This window comes from Drosophila simulans, unplaced genomic scaffold, assembly GCF_016746395.2.
Source record: "Drosophila simulans strain w501 unplaced genomic scaffold, Prin_Dsim_3.1 Segkk5_quiver_pilon, whole genome shotgun sequence".
Classification (NCBI taxonomy): domain Eukaryota; kingdom Metazoa; phylum Arthropoda; class Insecta; order Diptera; family Drosophilidae; genus Drosophila; species Drosophila simulans.
The window spans coordinates 10,579-30,490 of record NW_025416856.1 but is presented as its reverse complement, the minus strand read 5'-3'; the positions used below and the strand labels follow the sequence as shown (position 1 = coordinate 30,490).

The following is a 19,912-nucleotide window of genomic DNA, read 5'->3' as shown; positions in this document are numbered from 1 at the left end:
AATAGCATCAACTGCACACCATCACCAGACAGTTGGAACAGTCGAAAGAAGTCACCGAACTTTCAATGAATATATACATATCGGTTGATAAAACTGATTGGGACGTATGGCTTAAATATTTCGTATACTGTTTTAACACGACCCCATCAGTAGCACACAGCTATTGTCCATAAGAACTTGTCATTGGTAAAACAAATAATTTGCCAAAACATTTTAATAGCATAACTAATATAGAACCCATATATAATGTAGACGATTATGCTAAGGAAAGTAAATATAGATTAGAAGTAGCCTATAAAAGAGCTAGAATTATGATAGATGAACATAAAAAGAAAAATAAGAAACTTTATGATAAGAAAGCTAAGAAATTAGATATATTAGTAGGAGATAAAGTTCTATTTAAAAATGAAACAGGTCATAAGTTAGACTCGAAATATACAGGTCCGTATAAAGTAACGGAAATAGGAGAAAATAATAACGTTATAATAACTAATAATAAAAATAAAAAGCAAACTGTTCATAAAGACAGATTAAAAGTTGCTACGTAGCAAACATTTATAGTATGATCAAACATAGGCATAAAAATAATAATAATAATAATAAAAAAAAAAAAATATTTTTTCTTTTTGAGGTTTTACTTAAAAATTCTCACTACATAAATGTACTTAAAAACAATCAAACCACAATTTTTAATAATGTATAAACTACCTTTAAAATAACTTCATAATATTACGTTAGTTTTCAAAAGGAGGGAGATGTAGTATGCACACATATCGGTTAACCACTGTACCTATATGTATTCATAATATACAAGCACATTGTAGCACTCTGTTGCAATGTGTACATAAACAGTCCAGCCCAAGCGTATGCGTAATACGAGCACCCACTTCAGGGCTAACATACCTAATTGCATGATCAGCAGTACTTACGCTGCCCAAGCGCTGATCGCTAATATGTGTGCAGGCTATGCCGGCAGCGCTGCTCCTCGACTTAGGCTAAGAAACCTTTGTATGTAGATCTCCAGAACATTGACGAATTAACTTCGAATGGAGCGGGACCTTCCCTGCTCCTCCAAATTAAATCAACATAAAGTAAATCTAAAACTACACAACCAATCTTTCAACGTGGGGCGTAACTACATGGCGACCGTGACAGGACTCAACAACTTCAACAAACAACCAAGACGGCGGCAATTGCGGAGAAACAGCGATCTGAGTGAGTAGAGTGTGAGTGTGATGGGTAAAAACAGGGGCGGAGTTCGAAATAAAGCCAAAAAGAGAATAGCGCACCTAAAGTGGCTATTATATACGAATACTCCACCGCCAGTATGGTCGAAAGCTCAAAAACTACAAACCGAGCTAGACCACTATGTCAAATATCTTAAGGAAACAAACCCAACCACACCCGCTCACTCAGTAAAAGAAATAAAATCCTTAACAAATAATAATAAAATTCAACCTACCCAGCCAAAAAGCCTGCCGGAATTTAAGAAAATCTGCCCGAACGACTGCGAGGGACCATTGTTCACACCACATTGTGAACGTACTTGCAGGCTTTGCAACACCGGCACACAACCCTAATAAGAGGACATTATCATCATCGTGGTGAGCAGCCCGCTCACTACGTCATCGAGGGCGTGTCAGCGTGCCAACACCGGCGACGCCCAGCTGACACAGGATAACGTGGTGTGCAGCCCGCCCACTACGTCAACGCGGGAATAATATTCACACTGTGGTGCGCTATCCGCACACTACAGCAACGGTGGATCTCCAACAACAACTGACAAGAGAGAACCGACAGCGCTTCAAAGAGCGCATCATTTTTTTTTTAATAGCACTGTGTGCAAAATTTGTTTTTCTGATTGCACTGCGATGCATATTTTTTTTAATAATTATAAAAACCAATTGTAACATTGAGCGGAACCTTTTCTGCCCGATGAGAAGTTCGGCCTGTAAAGCCAAACGAAAATTTAGGTAGGAAACCTGTAAATTCATACGGATGAATTAATTTTGAATTTCTCACCGCCGCAAGGCGTCTTAAAAAAAAAAAAAAAAAACAAAATAGATATTTTAAAATTAAAAAAAAAAAGCGAATCAAAAACAAAATCAATAAATAAACAATAAGTAAATGTCATTTGACAACTCTATAAGTAAATTATATCCAGACCCAATATATTCAGAAAAAACTGTATTAGGAGAAAACCTCTTTTCAAACATGGGTCTAGTAGATGTTAAGTCAGTGCACTCCACTGCCAATGTAATCAACAAGGTCGAAGTTGTGCCTTTAAACTTGGATTACATAATAATATATTTAATTATTATAACAATAATTATGTTGATAAATATATGTTATAAACTATACAAAATGCATAGTAAATGCCTTAAGAAAAGATATATAAGCAGAGCTAATGACTTGGACAGGGTTTGATAGCTGAAAGGCATAAAGCGAAAAAAAAAAAATTGTAACCCTAGTAAGCAAACATAAAACTGTCATGTCAAAAGCTTCAAAAAGAAAATAAAAAACAAACATATAAATATATATGAAAACAAAATATAAAATATAATTAAATAAATCTTTTAAATAACACCCCAGTTTCTAACTTGATGTATTGGCTAAATATAATAGCTAAAATCAAGAAACTGCGCGAAGACTTTGATAAATCGTTTAAGTGCCTCAATAAGAGTGCACCAATAAGTAACGATACAAAGATAAAACATTTAGAGACACTATTAGGAAAATATAACGAGGTCCGTGTCATAATACTTGACCACAATACGAAATTATCTTCGTTACAACAGACACAAGTAAAAGATATAATATCTCGATTAAAAGAGAACATATTATATATGTCACAAAGGCACAAGTTACAAGTACTTGTTCCGAATACACTAAATTTCCCAGCTGAACTATTACTAGACGTAATTGCTGAGGAAAGAAATAGTAAGCCAACAGGAAGCAAGATAGTAAACAAGATGGCACAATGTAGATGTAGATGGCGATGTAGATCGCTAGAACATTGACGAATGAACTTCGAATGGAGCGGGACCTTCCCTGCTCCTCCAAATTAAATCAAAATAAAGTAAATCTAAAACTACACAACCAATCTTTCAACGTGGGGCGTAACTACAACGGGGCGTAACTACATAAGACAAAATGTCAACCGTCTAACTCCCATTTACAGACCCAAACACTACGATAACCTTCGATTGCCAAGAACCAAATTCCCTTCTATCTTTCTGTTCAACCAATCTTTCAACGTGGGGCGTAACTACAACGGGGCGTAACTACATAAGACAAAATGTCAACCGTCTAACTCCCATTTACAGACCCAAACACTACGATATCCTTCGATTGCCAAGAACCAAATTCCCTTCTATCTTTCTGTTCAACTTGACTTAGTGGCTGGGATAAAGAAGAGTTCATTTTATCCCGTACTGTAATGTCAGATAACTTACAAGGACACCGCCATCTCCCATTGCCAGACCTGTGGAAATTTATAAATGTTCAACCAATTCTATGGCTTTATTAAAAAGCGTGAGGAGTGGAGGAGGACAAGTCGTTACTAAGTCCTAGACCCAACTTCCACTGAGGGTCGATTTCAATAATGGAAAACCATTTGTTTCTCAAACATTAGCCGAGCTAATGATGCCACGAGCAACGAATCAGCGAAATTGTAATTCCCAGATAAGCCGAATTGAATGCACCCTTCGTAGTGGCCTAAGTGTAATAAAACAGAGGAATACAACTCAAAGCTTGACCCAAAAAGTTGCAACGAAAGGGTAAAACATTATATGACCAGGGAAATGCAAAGTGTTGGCAGAAGTGTCGAGGGGTTTCATGCAATAGATTTGAAGCAGATCCATGTCGAACTCCTGGAAGGGGCCAACACGATGGCATCTGCACTGGAGTGCGTTTGAAGAAAGCCCCTTAAACCCTTAGAAGAGAAGGATGTGTTGAGCTCAGTGGGGCAAAATGACAGGAGAGTTACATTCAACTCACGAAGGAAAAAATTTTGGAACAGTCCCGGCGTACGCTTGTCAGAGTCCGCTGTGTCCGAGAGAAATCCTTTGGAAAACACAAGACAGGAAAGAGTTAAATTTCGCATACATTTATATGAGTTAACACGCAGCACTTGCCTTCCCCTCCCAACCCCGCTCGCTGTCCCCACTGCTGCGGCATTCAGTGTTATGCAAGCCGGGCAGTTCCTACCCCACCTTCATCGCAGCGTCAGCATCGGACGACAGGCCAACGACTCTGGAGCGCTCCAGAGCACCGCTGACGAAGTTGCATACGCTGCGCGAGTGACTGCAGCGGAATGTGCTGATGCCGTGGGATTTGGCCAAGCGTTGGGCCGCGGAGCTTACGAGTGGCCGGCAAAACGCTGGCCAGTCAGTCCAATTTCGGCAATTTGAATTAAATAAACGTGTCTGAATTATCTGAAGACTCAAGGCTTTCAGTTGATATGTAGTATGTGCCTATGTAATATTAAGAACATTTAAGTATACTAGCATACTAACATATAGCAGCACTTTGTTGCTATGTTTATGTTTATGTTTATGCAAGCAGTAAGGCCCAGGGCGGATGTAACATGATCGCACACTTGAAGGCCACAAAGTATAAGTGCATGGTCAGCATTCCCACGCCGACCAAATGCATATTACATACGTACATACATAGCTCGCTCTCCCGATAAGCCTAGATATATAAGATATGCATAAGAACGCCGCTCCGCCGCTGGCGTACCCGGCAGCGCAGCTACGCGGATTAGCCTAAGACCAAATATATTCAAAACTTACAAATCAGACACTGTGAAGACGTTGAGCTGGCAGAACCATTTCTGCCAACTAAAAATACAAGAAAGAATTCAATAAACCTAAGTCAGCCTGACGGCTGCAACAAACTACAAAAAGGACTTGTGTTATTATTTGGAGCTTTCTTTACAGATATCATTTAAATCCCAAGAATGCAAGGAGTTTTCCAAGGTAGTATTCGTAACTGGCTACACTTCATTTATCTATAATTATCGATATGCACTGTAATATTCTAATCACATTTAGCTGGTAATAGCATATGAACAAGACAAGCAAATAATATATGAGTAAAACATTAATACTGCCCGATCGGCTTACGACCAAATGCTGAGCTTGTGGGCACGATTAATTTTATATATGTTAAGCTAGAAATGGAGTGGATTCCAAAGGACACCTAACACGAAAACGACCTATTTATTTTCCCGATGTTAAGCAATGATCATCCATATTATAAACCAACGCGACATTTGACAGACTCTTAAATACGGTAGAAGGCCACCTTGGCCCTAGTATCAAAAAAGAGAGAGTTCCCCGATATCAGATACCCGTTACTCAGCAAGTGTGAATGCGAACGCGAAATTTCATAATTTTTCTGGGATACCGCTAAAAATTGAGGACCGGCTTGCCGCCTTAAGAGCTTTAGAGTGGGGGTGGCAAAAATATTTTTGGAAAATCGATAGAAATTTAAGCGACTTATAAAGATAAAAAAGTATTAATAAATATGAAAAAATAAATAAATATAAATAAAGTTAAAAAAATATCCAAAAATTATTCAAAAATGTGGGCGTGCCAGTTTTAGGGCGTTAGAGTGGGCGTGGGAAATCGATAGAAATTTACAAAACTAATAAAAATTTGAAAAAATTTCAACAAATTTTTCAAAAGTGTGGGCGTAACAGTTTTGTGCTGAAACGCTTTATGTCTGTTACTTTTCAACGAATCTAGTATACCCTTTTACTATACGAATAACGCGTATAAAGACTTAAATTCCCGATGGAATGTGAACTAACTATAATCGATGAATTCTGCAAATTTGCAAACGAGAAATTGTATGAACGTTTATAACATTCCATAAATGGAATTCCGCATACAAGGAGTTACATCGTCCGAGAACAAATTAAAAATCTCACTGTCCAGCATACACGGAACTGACATTATTGATAACGCGAAGACTTAAACGCACACAAGTCATAAGTGATTAAAATTTGTATTATTGGAAAACTAAACTTTTGCAATAATTGCTAGTAGAATCCCCAGGGACTAGCTTCGAGACGTCTACCCCTTCATCCATTGCCATTATTTCATTAAGGAAGGAGCGCTTCATTCTGACCAACGCTAATTAATATAGAACCAGTTGGAAAAAGAGAATCAAAAGACTCGAGCTATTAATTGGTCCAAAAATCTTCTAGCTCGAGCTCTGGACAAAACTGGATCAATTCCTGGACACAGGACAAAAGTCGCGTGCGTTCTCTTAGTTCTCGCAATCTACCCGTTTTCCTAACACTATTCAGACATCTAAATTCCATATCTGGTAAAACATGTAATGGATACAATCATTTCAATTCTTTATTAAACATGTCGTCTACTTTACTTTTCAATTGGTACTCGTGTACCAATTGAAATCAATATCGATTCTGCTGAGAGGAAAATGGGATTTTCCTATAATGCATTATATTATTATGCATTTCCTATAATGCCATTACAATGGCCAAAAATACAGCTTGTTGAGAAGTGATTAATTAACTAAAAACAGGAGAGAGTTCTATTGGAGAGGACTCGGGCAATATTAACCACAGGAAATTGTTTTCCTTTAACAAGTTACAAAAAAAGTGAAGAAAAGAATTAATAAAGCTTAGCTAATAGTTAGCGTTGCTACCTTACTTTTCAATAAATACTCTAATGTGCCACAAATAATAACATACTTCGCAGATATGGATACGCACCGCAAGCTTAGCGTTAAAACTGTGTTATAATTTATTTTTAATTTGTTAGTTTAACGTGTAACATTTTCCCTAGATTGCAATCGCAAATCTCAAATTTTTGTATTTGTCGCTAAGCGATTTCAGACTGCGTTTTCGAAGGACCAAAATGATCCATGAAAACTTGGGGCTTGGGTTTAAGTTTTTCGAATATAAAAAGCCAACCATATTTTTTCGAAATAATCTTTTTTTCCCTAGATTGCAATCGCAAATCTCAAATTCTTGTATTTGTCGCTAAGCGAATTTCAGACTGCGTTTTCGAAGGAACAAAACGCTTCATCGAATCTTGGGGCTTGGGTTAAAGTTTTTCGAATATCAAAAGCCAAGCACATTTTTTCGATATGATCTTTTCTGCTTTCTTGAATTTGTAAACAATTATGTATACTGTGGACTATTTTTTGTTTTTTAACTGGTTAGTATGCTCACGAACATATTATGGTTTATTAAAGTATTTATAAAAAGGTAGGTAAAATTAAAAGGGAAAAGGGTATATATATATCATGTATATAAATATAGAGTAATTGCTCAAAGAAATGCAATTTAAAAAAAATAAATGCAGATATTTTATAAATTAGCATTAATTTAACGAAATGGCTAGGAAACCCTGAGCCGTAAAGTGCAGAACTATCCTCTTTTAAAATGTAACAAAAAACTTAAGTGAATCCTGAGAAAGGAGAATCCAACTGCTGATAGGGACATCTATGGAAAACAAGAGAGAATGCTATAGTCGAGTTCCCCGGCTATCAGATATCCGATACTCAGCTAGTGTGAAAGCGATCGCGAAATTTCACAATTTTTCTGGAATATCCATAAATATTGGGGAATAAAATGAGAAAAAAATTTACAAATTGTTTAAAAGTGTGGGGGTGATCGTTTTGGACATCTTGTGGTGAAAGGAAGGTCGTGGCCACAGGTGATTGGTATAAAGATGAAGCAAAATAAACAATAAGACAAAGAAAGATGTAAATATTTTTCAAAAGTGTGGGCGTATTAGTTTTGGGTGGCTTTAGGGCGTTAGAGTGGGCGGGGCAAAAAGTTTTATTCCAGTCAATAGAAATTTAGCAGACTAATTAAATTATGAAAAAAATGTCCAAACATTTTTCAAAAATATGTGTGTGCAAGTTTGGGGCGGTTTCAGGGCGTTAGAGTGGGCGTGGGAAATCGATAGAAATATACAAGACATGTAAATGGACATTTATACGTTTTATTGTTGTGACATGATGGATTACTAGCAGTAATATTTTGTTTTTCGATTGTTATTTCTTTTATTTGTTTCGCCAAATTTTAAACAGGCTTTAAACATTTGCATGTTGGACAGGTTATCCTAAGGTATTTATTTAGAGGTGAGATTACGAATCTTTGCATTGCATTCTAGCATTGACTGGGACCATATGACTTAGGAAAGAGAAAGAAAAGAATAGTTTTCTCTATTCTTTTTTAATGGAGTTTATAGGCTAGAGATAACTAACTTTTTCATAACATAGTCAAAATTACCTATCTTCTTCAAAAAGTGTCTCACAATTATTCATTACAAAACTTTTAGTTGAAGCTATCATTTTTAAAGATGTTGAAAGTACTTATGTATATGGAAGTTAACACCAGCTAAACGCTTCCCCTGACCCCTCACACCATACACGTGCCACGGCTGAACTGGTCAATGATCTGCAAGTGGGACGTTTCTTACCTCACCGCCGCTGCTGCCCCCAGGACCTTTATGCGGAGTTGCTGGGCTAGCACTCTCATGAATGCAACACTCGAGCGCGACAGCAACAGTCACGTTGCACTTATGCTGGCCGACCGAGGGCTCGACGCTCATAGCGCGGGGGCCGGGTGACACTTGCAGAGGAGAACCTTGCTGAGCGGATCATATCTAACTTCAACTTGTCAAGAATAATAAACGAAAACCAAAAGCAAATACTTCGCCTTATTATTTCACATGGAACACATAATTAGGTAATATCCGACCTAGTGCCGATCTGGGGTCATTTCCCCAGGTCGTCGGCACATAATTTGGATAACATAATTTTGTAGATAGATTGTTTCCTATACTTTGTTGTGTACACAAACAAATCTGAAAAACATTCAAAGGAATCAGCTCCCAATGTTTATATATTTAATGAAATTGCTATTACGAAATTAAAAATTGCGACTCTGGTTGGTGCTCGTTATGCCAGAAAATGTGGCTGGCTTTCGCTAAAGCTAGATCTTGGGTATGAAAATCTATAAATGATCGTAATATATAGAGAATTAATATAGAAAATATCAAGTGCTGGCTCTGGCTGACGCTTTCATTTGTTGTTATAAAAGCACTTCGGAATAAAATGGATAAAAATCCCAATGAAATTGAGCTTCTAGTCATGACTCAAAATCTGATCTGTCTTTTTTAGAAATCCAACAATTTGTGAAATACCCAAAATCTTGGGTCAACTGATAAAAATTGTATTGCCTACTTTTCGGCCGAAATATATTTTAGCCCACAGACAAGCTACAAAAATTGAATAATGTAGTTTCGGGGCCTTAAGTGATAATTCCCCATAACAGTTTGTCCAAAAATCTTTCATCGTGATCATCATAGAATTTAAGCAGCGAATACTTCAAAGCGATTCGTTGCTCAGATAATTGTCATTTGTTATTTTTTAGGAGTCGTTAACCAAAACTGTCTGATCCAATTTATATATTTTTCCTAAGTTTTAAAGTCCTCATAGCCAAATGGTTATCTGAAATTGTAAAACACATATTCGCTCACTTTTACAAATTAAATATGCAAAAAATATAAAATAAAAATAAAACAAAAGAGAATGCTATAGTAGAGTTCCACGACTATCAGATACCCGTTTTTTAGCTGGTGTGAATGCGACGCGAAATGTCATAATTTTTTTGGGATATCGATAGATATTGGGGAATAAAATGAGAAAAAATTGAAAAATTGTTCAAAAGTGGGCGTGGGCGATGAAAAATATCCAACAATTTTTAAGAAATGTGGACGTGACAGTTTTGTGCGGTTTGTGGGCGTTAGAGTGGGCGTGGCAATATGGGTCAACAATCTAGCGCTGCGTCTTTGTCTCTAGAATCTGTATGCTGAATCTTAACATTCTAGCATTTATAGTGAGATTTCGACGTTCATACGGACAGACGGACACGGCCAGATCGACTCGGCTATTGATCCTGATCAAGAATATATATACTATATATAGTAGGAAACGCCTGTTACATACTTTTCAACGTTACTCTACAAGTAACGGGTAAAATATAAAATATAGAAAATATAAATATTGTCATAATCAAGCCCGTTTTATAAGGAAAGGAATAAAAAATACTATACGTTAAATGGTAAAGAGTGAAGGTTTCAAAAACGACCCTCAAAATTTTTAATAAAAACTAATTGTAACTAATAACAACTAACTAATAATAAAAATAAACAAGCAATTTTTTAATTTGTATGCTGCATTCCGATTTAGTAGAATTACTACCAGTATTTCTCTGACGATTATTAAAAGAAAAAATACAAAAATAGTAAAATGTATACATGCTAACATCGCTACCCAAAATTATAAAACCAATTAGTTTAAAAAATGTGTAAAAATAATAATAAAAAAGGGGTTTGCAGATGAAAACATACTCAATATATTTAGGTATGTGCACATAATTCTTATAAATCTCCTTCAGTTAATGTTTATGCGTTATACTGTCACTGCAAATACTAATAAAAGTTTCCACATTTCTCATAATAATATAAACCTAAAACCTAAACTTCAATCGAACCACATCGAGAAAAGTGACCCCACCAAATTCCACACATTACCATGAAATACAATCCAGCAAAAACAATTCCAAAACAGTACGTTTTATCCCCTTAGTCATCAAAATTTCCTTCTTTCGAATTTAAACAACCCAAGCAGTCAGCCAAATTTTAATAGCCGTTCGTTCCCACCAGCATCGGTGTACAAATCTCCAATGTCCCATAAACACGAACGCGCTGACTTAACAATTACCGCTTGCTAATATACAAAATCTTGGGTGACGTAAGTCACCAAGGCCAATATATTTTACACTACTACTGCGCTGAGAATAATGAATAAAATATTAGATTAGGTTTTTGGTTCAAGAAACAACAAAATTAGCCGGAGATCTTTTTAACAGATTTAACTTTATAAATGATTCATGAAATTCTAAAACAGATTCCTTAATTATTTGTTGTACCGCCGTATTCTTATTTTTGTATATTATTATCCTTTTTTAAATTGTTTTTCGTTGTTGTTTCCCGTAGAATATCAATTACTAAGAATTCCTTTTTCTTGCGTCCATACCGAAACGTTTTCAAATTTAAACAAATTTGTGGACACTTCATTTGAGAATCGTTTTAAATGCGCACGAGCCCGGCGTCAAAAAGCAACTGAGAGAAATGAAAAGAAGACTCTCGAAAGGAACCCAAAGATCAAGTCTTTTAATACACACAAAAAAAAAGTTGGCAAGCCGCTTGAAAAATGTAACGAAAGTGTAACGATTAAAGTGTAATTGTAGTTCGAAAAATTTTAAGTTAATTTCATGTCTTTTTAATTAAAAAAAATGCCTTTCTTCTTAATTAATTTTAAAATTCAAATTGGCACATGTGGAAACGCGAAAAAAACAATTATATTAAAAATGCTTTCTAAGTTTTCTCGTTAAGAATGTTGTTAAAATAGGTGCTATACAAATTTGACAGAAGTTCATCGTCAGTGTACAATTTACATATTCGTGGACACCGTAAATTGATTTTGGTCAGGCGCTTGTACCAAGTGAAAAAAAGTTTTGCGACATTATTTGTTATATAAAAATATTCATCGGATTCCAAACGGCTTGCGAGCTCAGATAGCTGTCGACTTACATTTCCCTAAGCCTATAAGAATTACAATTTTTAAGAAGTTTTCCTGTTTTGTATTTATAATATTTTAGGTATGCAAGCACACTTAATCTTTGACGTCCTGTTTCGTCTTTGGTACAATGTTGTTCAATTTCTTCTCTTAGAGGCGTTTTATTTGGGTGGACCTCAGTTAAAAAAATTGTACCATTTTATTTCAGATATTCCAATTTAAACATAGATCTGTAGTTTAGTGTAGTGATGTAGTGTATATATGTTCGTATTGAGTTCTCTGTAGTCCAGGATCACAAAACGAGTCGTGCTGTCCCATGGTCTTTTGTCCTCGCGAACATTAAAGGCTAGTAGGGCTAAGCCTGTATGCCTATGCAGCGCAGGTTGACTACTGCTTAAATTTTCGTAAAATAATAAAATCCGTCCGTATGAATTTCTAGATCTGAGGAACTATAAAAAGTCAGGGCGTTGAGACTTATGCTCCAGATTCTAGAGCAGTTGATGCAGCAAGTTTGTCCAAAACTGCCATGCCAACCCTTTTTAAAAATGTTCCCATTTTTTTCTGAAAATTATTTGTCTTGGCACTTTCTATAGATGTGCAAAAAGAATGTCGAAAATTCTCCATCGAACTACCCCTATTTGAGTTACAGGTATTTTACCTTACTTTGACGAATAATAATATTTGTTTAATATATGAAAAATATTAAAAACTGGGCGATTAATCCCAACCCAGATAGTTAATTCACTTAATTCGGTGTTCATTTTCATAAATTCGCATACTTTCCTATTGCTGTGGTTGGGGAAACGCAAAACTCTTGTTAAAACAGTGTGAACACCTTTTCTGTTTTTCGTTGATTGGAACCTTATAGATTTTGCCCACGCTGCGGACTGCCAAATTGTGTTTGCAAGTAATGAAAACGATTTAATACGTTATTGCATTGCCATTTTCTAACTCGTCGTGTTTTAAAATGCACAGTGTCTTCAGCTTAAATATTTTAAAAGTACTATACATTTGTGGTCAAAAAATAAACCACGATCATAACAAAAATTTTGTGCGTTAAATTAATAATTTTGTTGCGGTTATGGTTTGAGTTTTAGACTATTCTTTTACTATATTCAAATGTAAGTCAGTCACAAAAAATTGAGGGAATTAACATGCACACGCTCTAAAAGCTATAAATTTCTCAAGAAATACAGAAATACTGTTGCAATTTTTAATTTTCGCATTAATTTTTAGACACTTCAAATAGGCATCTTCGTGTTATTTTTATATTATTGTTAATTATTTTAGAAAAAAATCAGTTGTCTGCGCTCATTTTCCGCCGTCTTTCTATCCCTTCACTTGCTTATATTACTATGGCCAGTGTGAAATGTCTCTAATATATTTAATACAAGAATCGATTTTCAAAATATGTGAAACAAATATCGATATATTCTGATATATGCCTTACATCCCTATTTAGGCTTTTCCCATCAGCGCAGTAAGCTTATCTCTGTGATTTGAACAGTGAAAAATTAAATTACAAAAACGAAAAAATCAAGATGGAGGGAAATCTTCGTCCACTCGCGGCAAACAACAAGCCATTTGTCTTTGGAGGCATTTACGTAAGAATCTACATTTTTTCCAAGTGTGTGCAGGAGTGTGAGTTTAAACTTCCCTGTGAAGAGATGTGTTCCTAGTGTTCCTAGATCACGAAAACAAAAACCATTGTTGGACTCATCCATATTTGATTTGTGAAATAACAAAGTTTTCGATTTTATTTCTATAATTTGCAGCGCACAAAGTGAAAGTGTGTGTATTCATTACAATTGTGAACTCATTTGCAATAGCCACTAAAAGCGGGTTAATCGAAAGTGCAGAGACTGCACTGCAGATCGTTGTCCGAATTCCACCAGCATCCACAATGCACCCTCCAGCCCACCCCCAGCTTTCCCTCTTCCATTGCATTTGTATCCCACCCATTTGGTCATTGCAGTCATTCCACTCCATTCGTGCTTTCGATCAACCAGAGATGGCTAGCACTGCGATAGTTTCACGCTGGACTTGCGGTTATCGCTAACTTTTATGGCTACTGAAAATGCATTTACTCGAAATTGTAACTAAAATTATTAGTTTTGGGTCAGATAGCAATGCCCATTCACTCCACCGAAAGTGCCCGAAACGAGCCGGCGACCATGAGCTCAGCCGATGACCGAAGGATCCCCATAACTATACTATTCCAAGTCCAAAATGAATTCGTGTTTGATTTGTTTCTTACTAAAATAGAAAGAAATAAATTAACGTATTTTAGAATTGTGTAACTTATAGAGCACTAGTCATTAAAAATTAATCCATTTTTGCATATCGGAGAAAATTGTATTAGAATTAGAATTTGATTTTCTCGAACCTCGCTGCAACAGAATACATTAGCGAAAAATTAACTCACCATAAGACTGCATTTATTTGTTAATCGGACTTTGCTGTTTTTAACCCCTTTAAATGAATGAGGGAATTGTTACCCTACCCTAGATCCACAGTTGCTGGGCAGGTGGCTCCGCTGGTGCAGAGCTTCGTTTCGGGGCACTTGGGTCGCAGGAATGGCCATGGCTATTTCCTGAACTATGGTTTTAAGTAGACCAGCCGACCACCCTGACGCTTCCGGGTAACTTGACGACTTGATGGTTTCCGTTGGCCAGCGAGTCGCTTTTCTGTCGACCCACTGGACCAGCCCGTTGCCTTTGCTAACTAATCGGTTAACTCTTTCGCAAACGCAGAATCCCAATGCCACCGTCAAGCCTTTGATCCAAATGCCGTTGCAGGCCGCCAATGTCCAGGAGCAGCAGTCTCCTCCGGTGGCCACTCCGGTGGCTGTTCAGCAGCCATCGACTCCTGTCCCCGTTCAAGTGCCGAACTCGTCCGTCCAGCAGCAAAATCCGGATGCGGACGCCATCGCCTCGAAGCTGCCCTTGCCAGTTATCATCAAGGAGGAGCCGATCTCTGTCGACGATGAACCGTCCGTCGACATTATAGAGGACAATACCAGTGCCAGCGGCATTGGGGGCAAGATCCCATTTAAAAAGATCTTCCAAAAGCGCAAGAAGTCGTCTGGTAAGCGTGGAATTCTTTGGTGATCAGTTTTCCCAGACTTTTATCGCACACACACACGAATCACTACAGTTCTTATGAAAGGACAGACTGGAAATTACTTAACATTTATACAATAACATATATGTCTTTTAACTCGATCGTAGAACGCACTCGGGACAAGAAGCTGCGACAGAACCGCCAGCTGCGCAAGTCCATGCTCCCCAAGAACGCTCTGATGGCCCTCAACGAGGTTAAGGGCGTGACCATCAGCGATTTCACCATCGTCAGCAATACCGACGGGGGATTCACGGCCGTTGTCACTGTGAACTCGACTCAGTACGTGGGCAAGGGTACCTCAAAGATGACAGCCAAGAACGCGGCCTGCGAGAAGGCTTGGCGCGATTTTATAATTGCGAAGATGACGCCTAAGCCTCCCCGTATTCACCAGGTGGAGATAGGTGCGGAGCCAATAGACACTAAAGAGGATGAGGCCGATGCACCGGATGATGATCTGCCCATGTTGAATCTGGCTTCGTTTGCCATCTACAAGCTGTTCGCGGAGTGGGAGCGCGAGGGCTATGTCGTACCCGAGATGCACGCTTCGGCCAATGCTGCCCAGCAGGCCGAAGAGGATGCCGGAACTCCAGTTCCCGCCGCGCCGAAGGAGCCAAAGAAGCCGCCAGTGCGTACGGAGCTACCCTCTGGCTGGGAGACCATGCACCCGGCGACCATTCTTTGTATTGTAGGCCAGCCCACCTCACTATATTCACTGTCAGTAATCAATTCCCCTGCAGATGCGCCCGGGACTCAGCTACGTGAACTACGGGTCATCTGGCGACAATACCAACGGCATGCAGCATCTGGGAATCACGGTGGACAACCAGGAATTCCACGCCCACGGCAGATCCAAGAAGATCGCCCATCGCAACGTGGCCGTGAAAGTGTGCAACTCTCTATTCGGCACAAACTTCACCTACGACGACACCACTTAAGACAACTCCAGTCGCAGACTCCAACTGCCGACAGCAACACACCTCGCCAACACGCCTCTCTTAACGGCCAGCAATCAGAAGATTGCGTACTGACTTCAAATGCGCAACTCAAAGAATTTCTTCTCTGTGAAGGTGAAGAGGCATATTAAACAAGAATTTACCAATTTAGCTTGCATTTGGGACAGCTCTTACTTATGATTTTTTAGGTGGGCCGCAGCCGTTTTCAACCACGAGTAATCTTGAACTGCAAGATTATCCGAATAATTTTAACGCAAGGTTCCTTGGTAATGCTGATTAATTTTTTCCGTGTATTTTGTTATACACTGTTGGCTTGTTTTTTTTTTTTTTGAAAACGCTTCCACAGAAGAGCATTTCGGTGGCAGATTGGGTATCAAATAATAATTATGCTTACCAGTGAATTAAATTTTTTGTCGTTATCTAGATTAAGCTAAATTAATGTCAGGTCTTGGGTGGTATAATTACTTGATTTTTTAAAACATGAAGACATAAATATATGCATTGAATATAAAATTGTAAAGTGCATGTTGATTTCTTGTGTTCATACTCGTACAGAATCAACACGAAGAATGTTTTTTTTTTTTTGAAATCTTTTATTGTTCTGAACTTATGAACTTAATGTGTTGCTTAATATTATGGATACTGTTCCTTAATTATAATGTATACAAATGTAAAATAGGGGGAAAAAGGGTCGACAAGATTCGCCAACGAGTTCGGGTGGGCGCTAAGTCTGTCGGCATATCGGCTGCTGTGGAAGTTTATTTGGTCTCCCAGTGGGACAACTTTTAAGTCCTTTTCGATGACTCGGTTGCTCACATACCAGGGTAGCCCAGATGCATGTCGTGCCGCTCGCGATTGTATTACTCCAAGCCCATTGAGCTGAGTCCCAGAGGCACACTCCACACTTGGATTGCGTGGGTCAGTGTTGGACCTAATATGGCTTTTATTAAGGGAGCCTTAACTGCCATATGAGGGTTGCTTGAGTGGAAAAGCCTGTCCAGCTTTTTCAGCTTCCATGAGGATTTGGCTCTAACTGCCGTGATATGGGCTTTTCAACTCAGCGTCCATCAAGGTGAACTCCGAAGTAGCAGTGGGATGAGACGTGGTCAATGGTATTTCCGTCAAAGAGAAGACCTAGGCATGTTGAGGTCGCAGGGTAAATGTGACACAGGCCGACTTAGTATGTAATGGATTTGTTCCATTTACCAGTCCATCGCTCGATTGCATGCAGCCATTCCTGAACTGCATTGGGCTGAATTGAAAGGATGAGTGCGACGCAAGCATGGCGGTGTCATCAGTGTAGGTGGCCAGGAGCAGCTGAGCAGGGGAGGCTTCATCGGTGTTGTTGACGGGAGTTGGCATGTCAGCAGTGTACAGGGTATACGGAAAGGGTCCAAGCACACTTCCCTGTGGAACCCCTGCATGAATGTGTTCCAGGCTTGACCGACAGTTTCGTACAGCAACATCGAAGGGCCGATCAGCGATGAAGGAGCTGAGGATGGCATAATGGGCTGCTCGGAGGAGATCTTTCATTTTATATAGCAGACCTTCATGCCACACCTTATCAAACGCTTGTTTCACGTCCAAAAATACGCCGACTGTTCAAAGCTAGTTCTTGTGGGATGTGTTACCTACCTCCGGCAGTTCCATCAAGCGGGTAAGCAAAATTCTCTCAAAAACGTTGGAGAAAGTTGGTAGCAGGATTATCGGGCGGTATGAGTCGATCTGTGTTGGTGACTTTCCAGCTTTGGGGATCATTACAATGCGCGCACGTTTTCATTGCCTGGGAAAATTACCTAATCTTAGCATAGCATTAAATATTTTCACAAGAGCAAGCACTCCTTTGCGTGGTAGAAATTTCGCAGTTCGGTTGTCTATGCCATAGTAACCAGGGTTTTTTTTGGCTGCAAAGCCTTTAGTTGCATCATTACCTTATGCGGTAAGGTATAGGGCGTGTCTGAGCGTTGGAGTATGAATATTGCTGGTAAATGCTAGGATCTCCTGTCGCGGTGTATTGTCTTCTGAGGCGTCTTTTGTGGCTAAGTCCCTAGCCTCCAAGCTTAAAATGGCAGGCCTCCTTATGGCCGTGAGACCAACTTGGTGTAGCCTGCCTTGCAGCTTCAATGATCGCCGATGTGAAGTAGTCGACGTACGCTTCCAGCCTACTGCAAGTGTCAATGAAAATGTTGAGTTCTACAGTAGCCTCGATGTGTTTTTTAAAGATCCGAATTCTCGCTTGTGGAGACAGCATTTTTTTAACACTTCTAAATGATTGGGCGTCTTCAATCAATGGCAGATGATGGTCAGATAACAGTTCTGTCAGCACTTTCACCCTGATTAGTTGCTGTCTAAAGCCTTTGGAGATCCCAAAATCTATGGCACTTGGAGAGGCAGTTGCATGGTGGGGGTAGCATGTGGCTTCTCCAATTGTGTGTGATGAACTGCCCAGCAATGGCATCTGTCCATCTAAGTGTAAGGAGGGCAGTATATTAAGGCAACATTAAAGTTTCCTCTGCTTGCAGTCAGCTGAATAGTTACTTCCTGGATATGATTTTGAGATAGAGTGGCGATGAGAGATATTTGATCTAGCAAGGATGTTGTCTGTCATCCGGATGGTTGGCAGTATGTAGGGTAAAGCCATAGACCAAAGACAAAAATAAGTTATTAGGCAAATCGATCTTGCAAATTTACAAGATTAATACAAATGTGAAAAAAAATCAACACATTTTTCAAAAGTGTGGGCGCGGTAGTTTTATGCGGTTTGTAAATAAACTGGCGCAACATCTATGTCTCTAAAAACTGTATGCTGAATCTCAACCTTCTAGCTTTTATATTTCCTGAGATCTCGACGTTCATACGGACAGACGGTCATGGCTTGATCGACTCGGCTATTGATCCTGATCAAGAATACATATAATTTATATAGTCGGCAACGCTTCCTTCTGCTTGTTATATACTTTTCAACAAATCTAGTATAGCTCTACAAGTAAAAGGTATAAAAATTGTATCATTTTGTTTCAGATACTACAATGTAAACATAGATCTATAGTTACCTTGTGGTTTCATTTGATCCGGGTTTGTCTTCATTGTCAATAGTTTTGTGACTTGAGCAGCGAAAAATTAAATTGGAGTTTTTGTAGGTGGGTGTATATAAGTTCTCTGTAGTCCATGATTACAAAACGAGTCGTGCTTTCCCATGGTCTTTTGTCCGACTGCCCGATTGTATGAACTTTGGAACATCGCGAACCTTAAGTGCTAGTTGGGACTAAGCCTGTATGCAGCGCAGGTTGACTACTGCTTCAATTTTCGTAAAATAATAAAAACCGCGATCTGTCCATTTCCGTCCGTATAAATTTCTAGATCTGAGGAACTATAAAAAGTCAGGGCGTTGAGACTTATTCTCCAGATTCTAGAGCAGTTTGTCCAAAACTGCCATGCCAACACTTTTCAAAAATGTTCCCATTTTTTTTAGAAAATTATTTGTCTTGGAGCTTTCTATAGATATGCCAAAAGAATGTCGAAAATTCTCCATTGAACTAACACTATCTGAGTTACAGGTATCTTACCTTACTTTGACGAATAATAATATTTGTTTAATATATGAAAAATATTAAAAACTGGGCGATTAATCCCAACCCAGATAGTTAATTCACTTAATTCGGTGTTCATTTTCAAAAATTCGCATACTTTCCTATTGCTGTGGTTGAGGAAACGCAAAACTCTTGTTAAAACAGTGTGAACACCTTTTCTGTTTTTCGTTGATTGGAACCTTATAGATTTTGCCCACGCTGCGGACTGCCAAATTGTGTTTGCAAGTCATGAAAACGATTTAATACGTTATTGCATTGCCATTTTCTAACTCGTCGTGTTTTAAAATGCACAGTGTCTTCAGCTTAAATATTTTAAAAGTACTATACATTTGTGGTCAAAAAATAAACCACGATCATAACAAAAATTTTGTGCGTTAAAATAATAATTTTGTTGCGGGTATGGTTTGAGTTTTAGACTATTCTTTTACTATATTCAAATGTAAGTCAGTCACAAAAAATTGAGGGAATTAACATGCACACGCTCTAAAAGCTATAAATTTCTCAAGAAATACAGAAATACTGTTGCAATTTTTAATTTTCGCATTAATTTTTAGACACTTCAAATAGGCATCTTCGTGTTATTTTTATATTATTGTTAATTATTTTAGA

The 19,912-nt window shown here is 38.3% G+C and overlaps 1 protein-coding gene and 1 long non-coding RNA gene across 5 annotated transcripts; one reads left to right on the top strand and one right to left on the bottom strand.

The window, feature by feature from the left end:
- Positions 1-13,054: 13,054 nt before the first annotated feature.
- LOC120285585 (double-stranded RNA-specific editase 1-like) lies at positions 13,055-15,870 on the top strand. Of its 4 annotated transcripts, none has more exons than XM_044923845.1 (4): positions 13,055-13,241; positions 14,436-14,724; positions 14,868-15,445; positions 15,498-15,870. In XM_044923845.1, the coding sequence occupies exons 1-4, from the start codon at positions 13,179-13,181 to the stop codon at positions 15,693-15,695; spliced, it is 1,128 nt and encodes a 375-aa protein (XP_044779780.1). In that variant the 5' UTR covers positions 13,055-13,178; the 3' UTR covers positions 15,696-15,870. The 4 variants fall into 4 exon arrangements, with proteins under 4 accessions (XP_044779780.1, XP_039154150.1, XP_039154149.1 ...); XM_039298216.2 differs by having other exon boundaries at positions 14,391-14,724; XM_044923846.1 differs by lacking the exon at positions 13,055-13,241 and adding an exon at positions 13,261-14,278 and having other exon boundaries at positions 14,391-14,724.
- Positions 15,866-19,266, bottom strand: LOC123327430. Its single transcript, XR_006542152.1, has 2 exons — positions 18,767-19,266; positions 15,866-18,254 (listed from the first exon to the last, which is right to left on the bottom strand). It is a non-coding gene; the product is annotated as an uncharacterized LOC123327430 (long non-coding RNA).
- Between the last annotated feature and the right edge of the window lie 646 nt (positions 19,267-19,912).

Coding starts and splice junctions, on each gene's coding strand:
- LOC120285585 (XM_039298215.2), top strand. CDS start 14,295: ATGGTTTCCGTTGGCCAGCGAGTCGCTTTTCTGTCGACCCACTGGACC. Junction 14,725..14,867: donor AAAGCGCAAGAAGTCGTCTG/GTAAGCGTGGAA, acceptor ACTCGATCGTAG/AACGCACTCGGGACAAGAAG. Junction 15,446..15,497: donor CGGCGACCATTCTTTGTATT/GTAGGCCAGCCC, acceptor ATTCCCCTGCAG/ATGCGCCCGGGACTCAGCTA.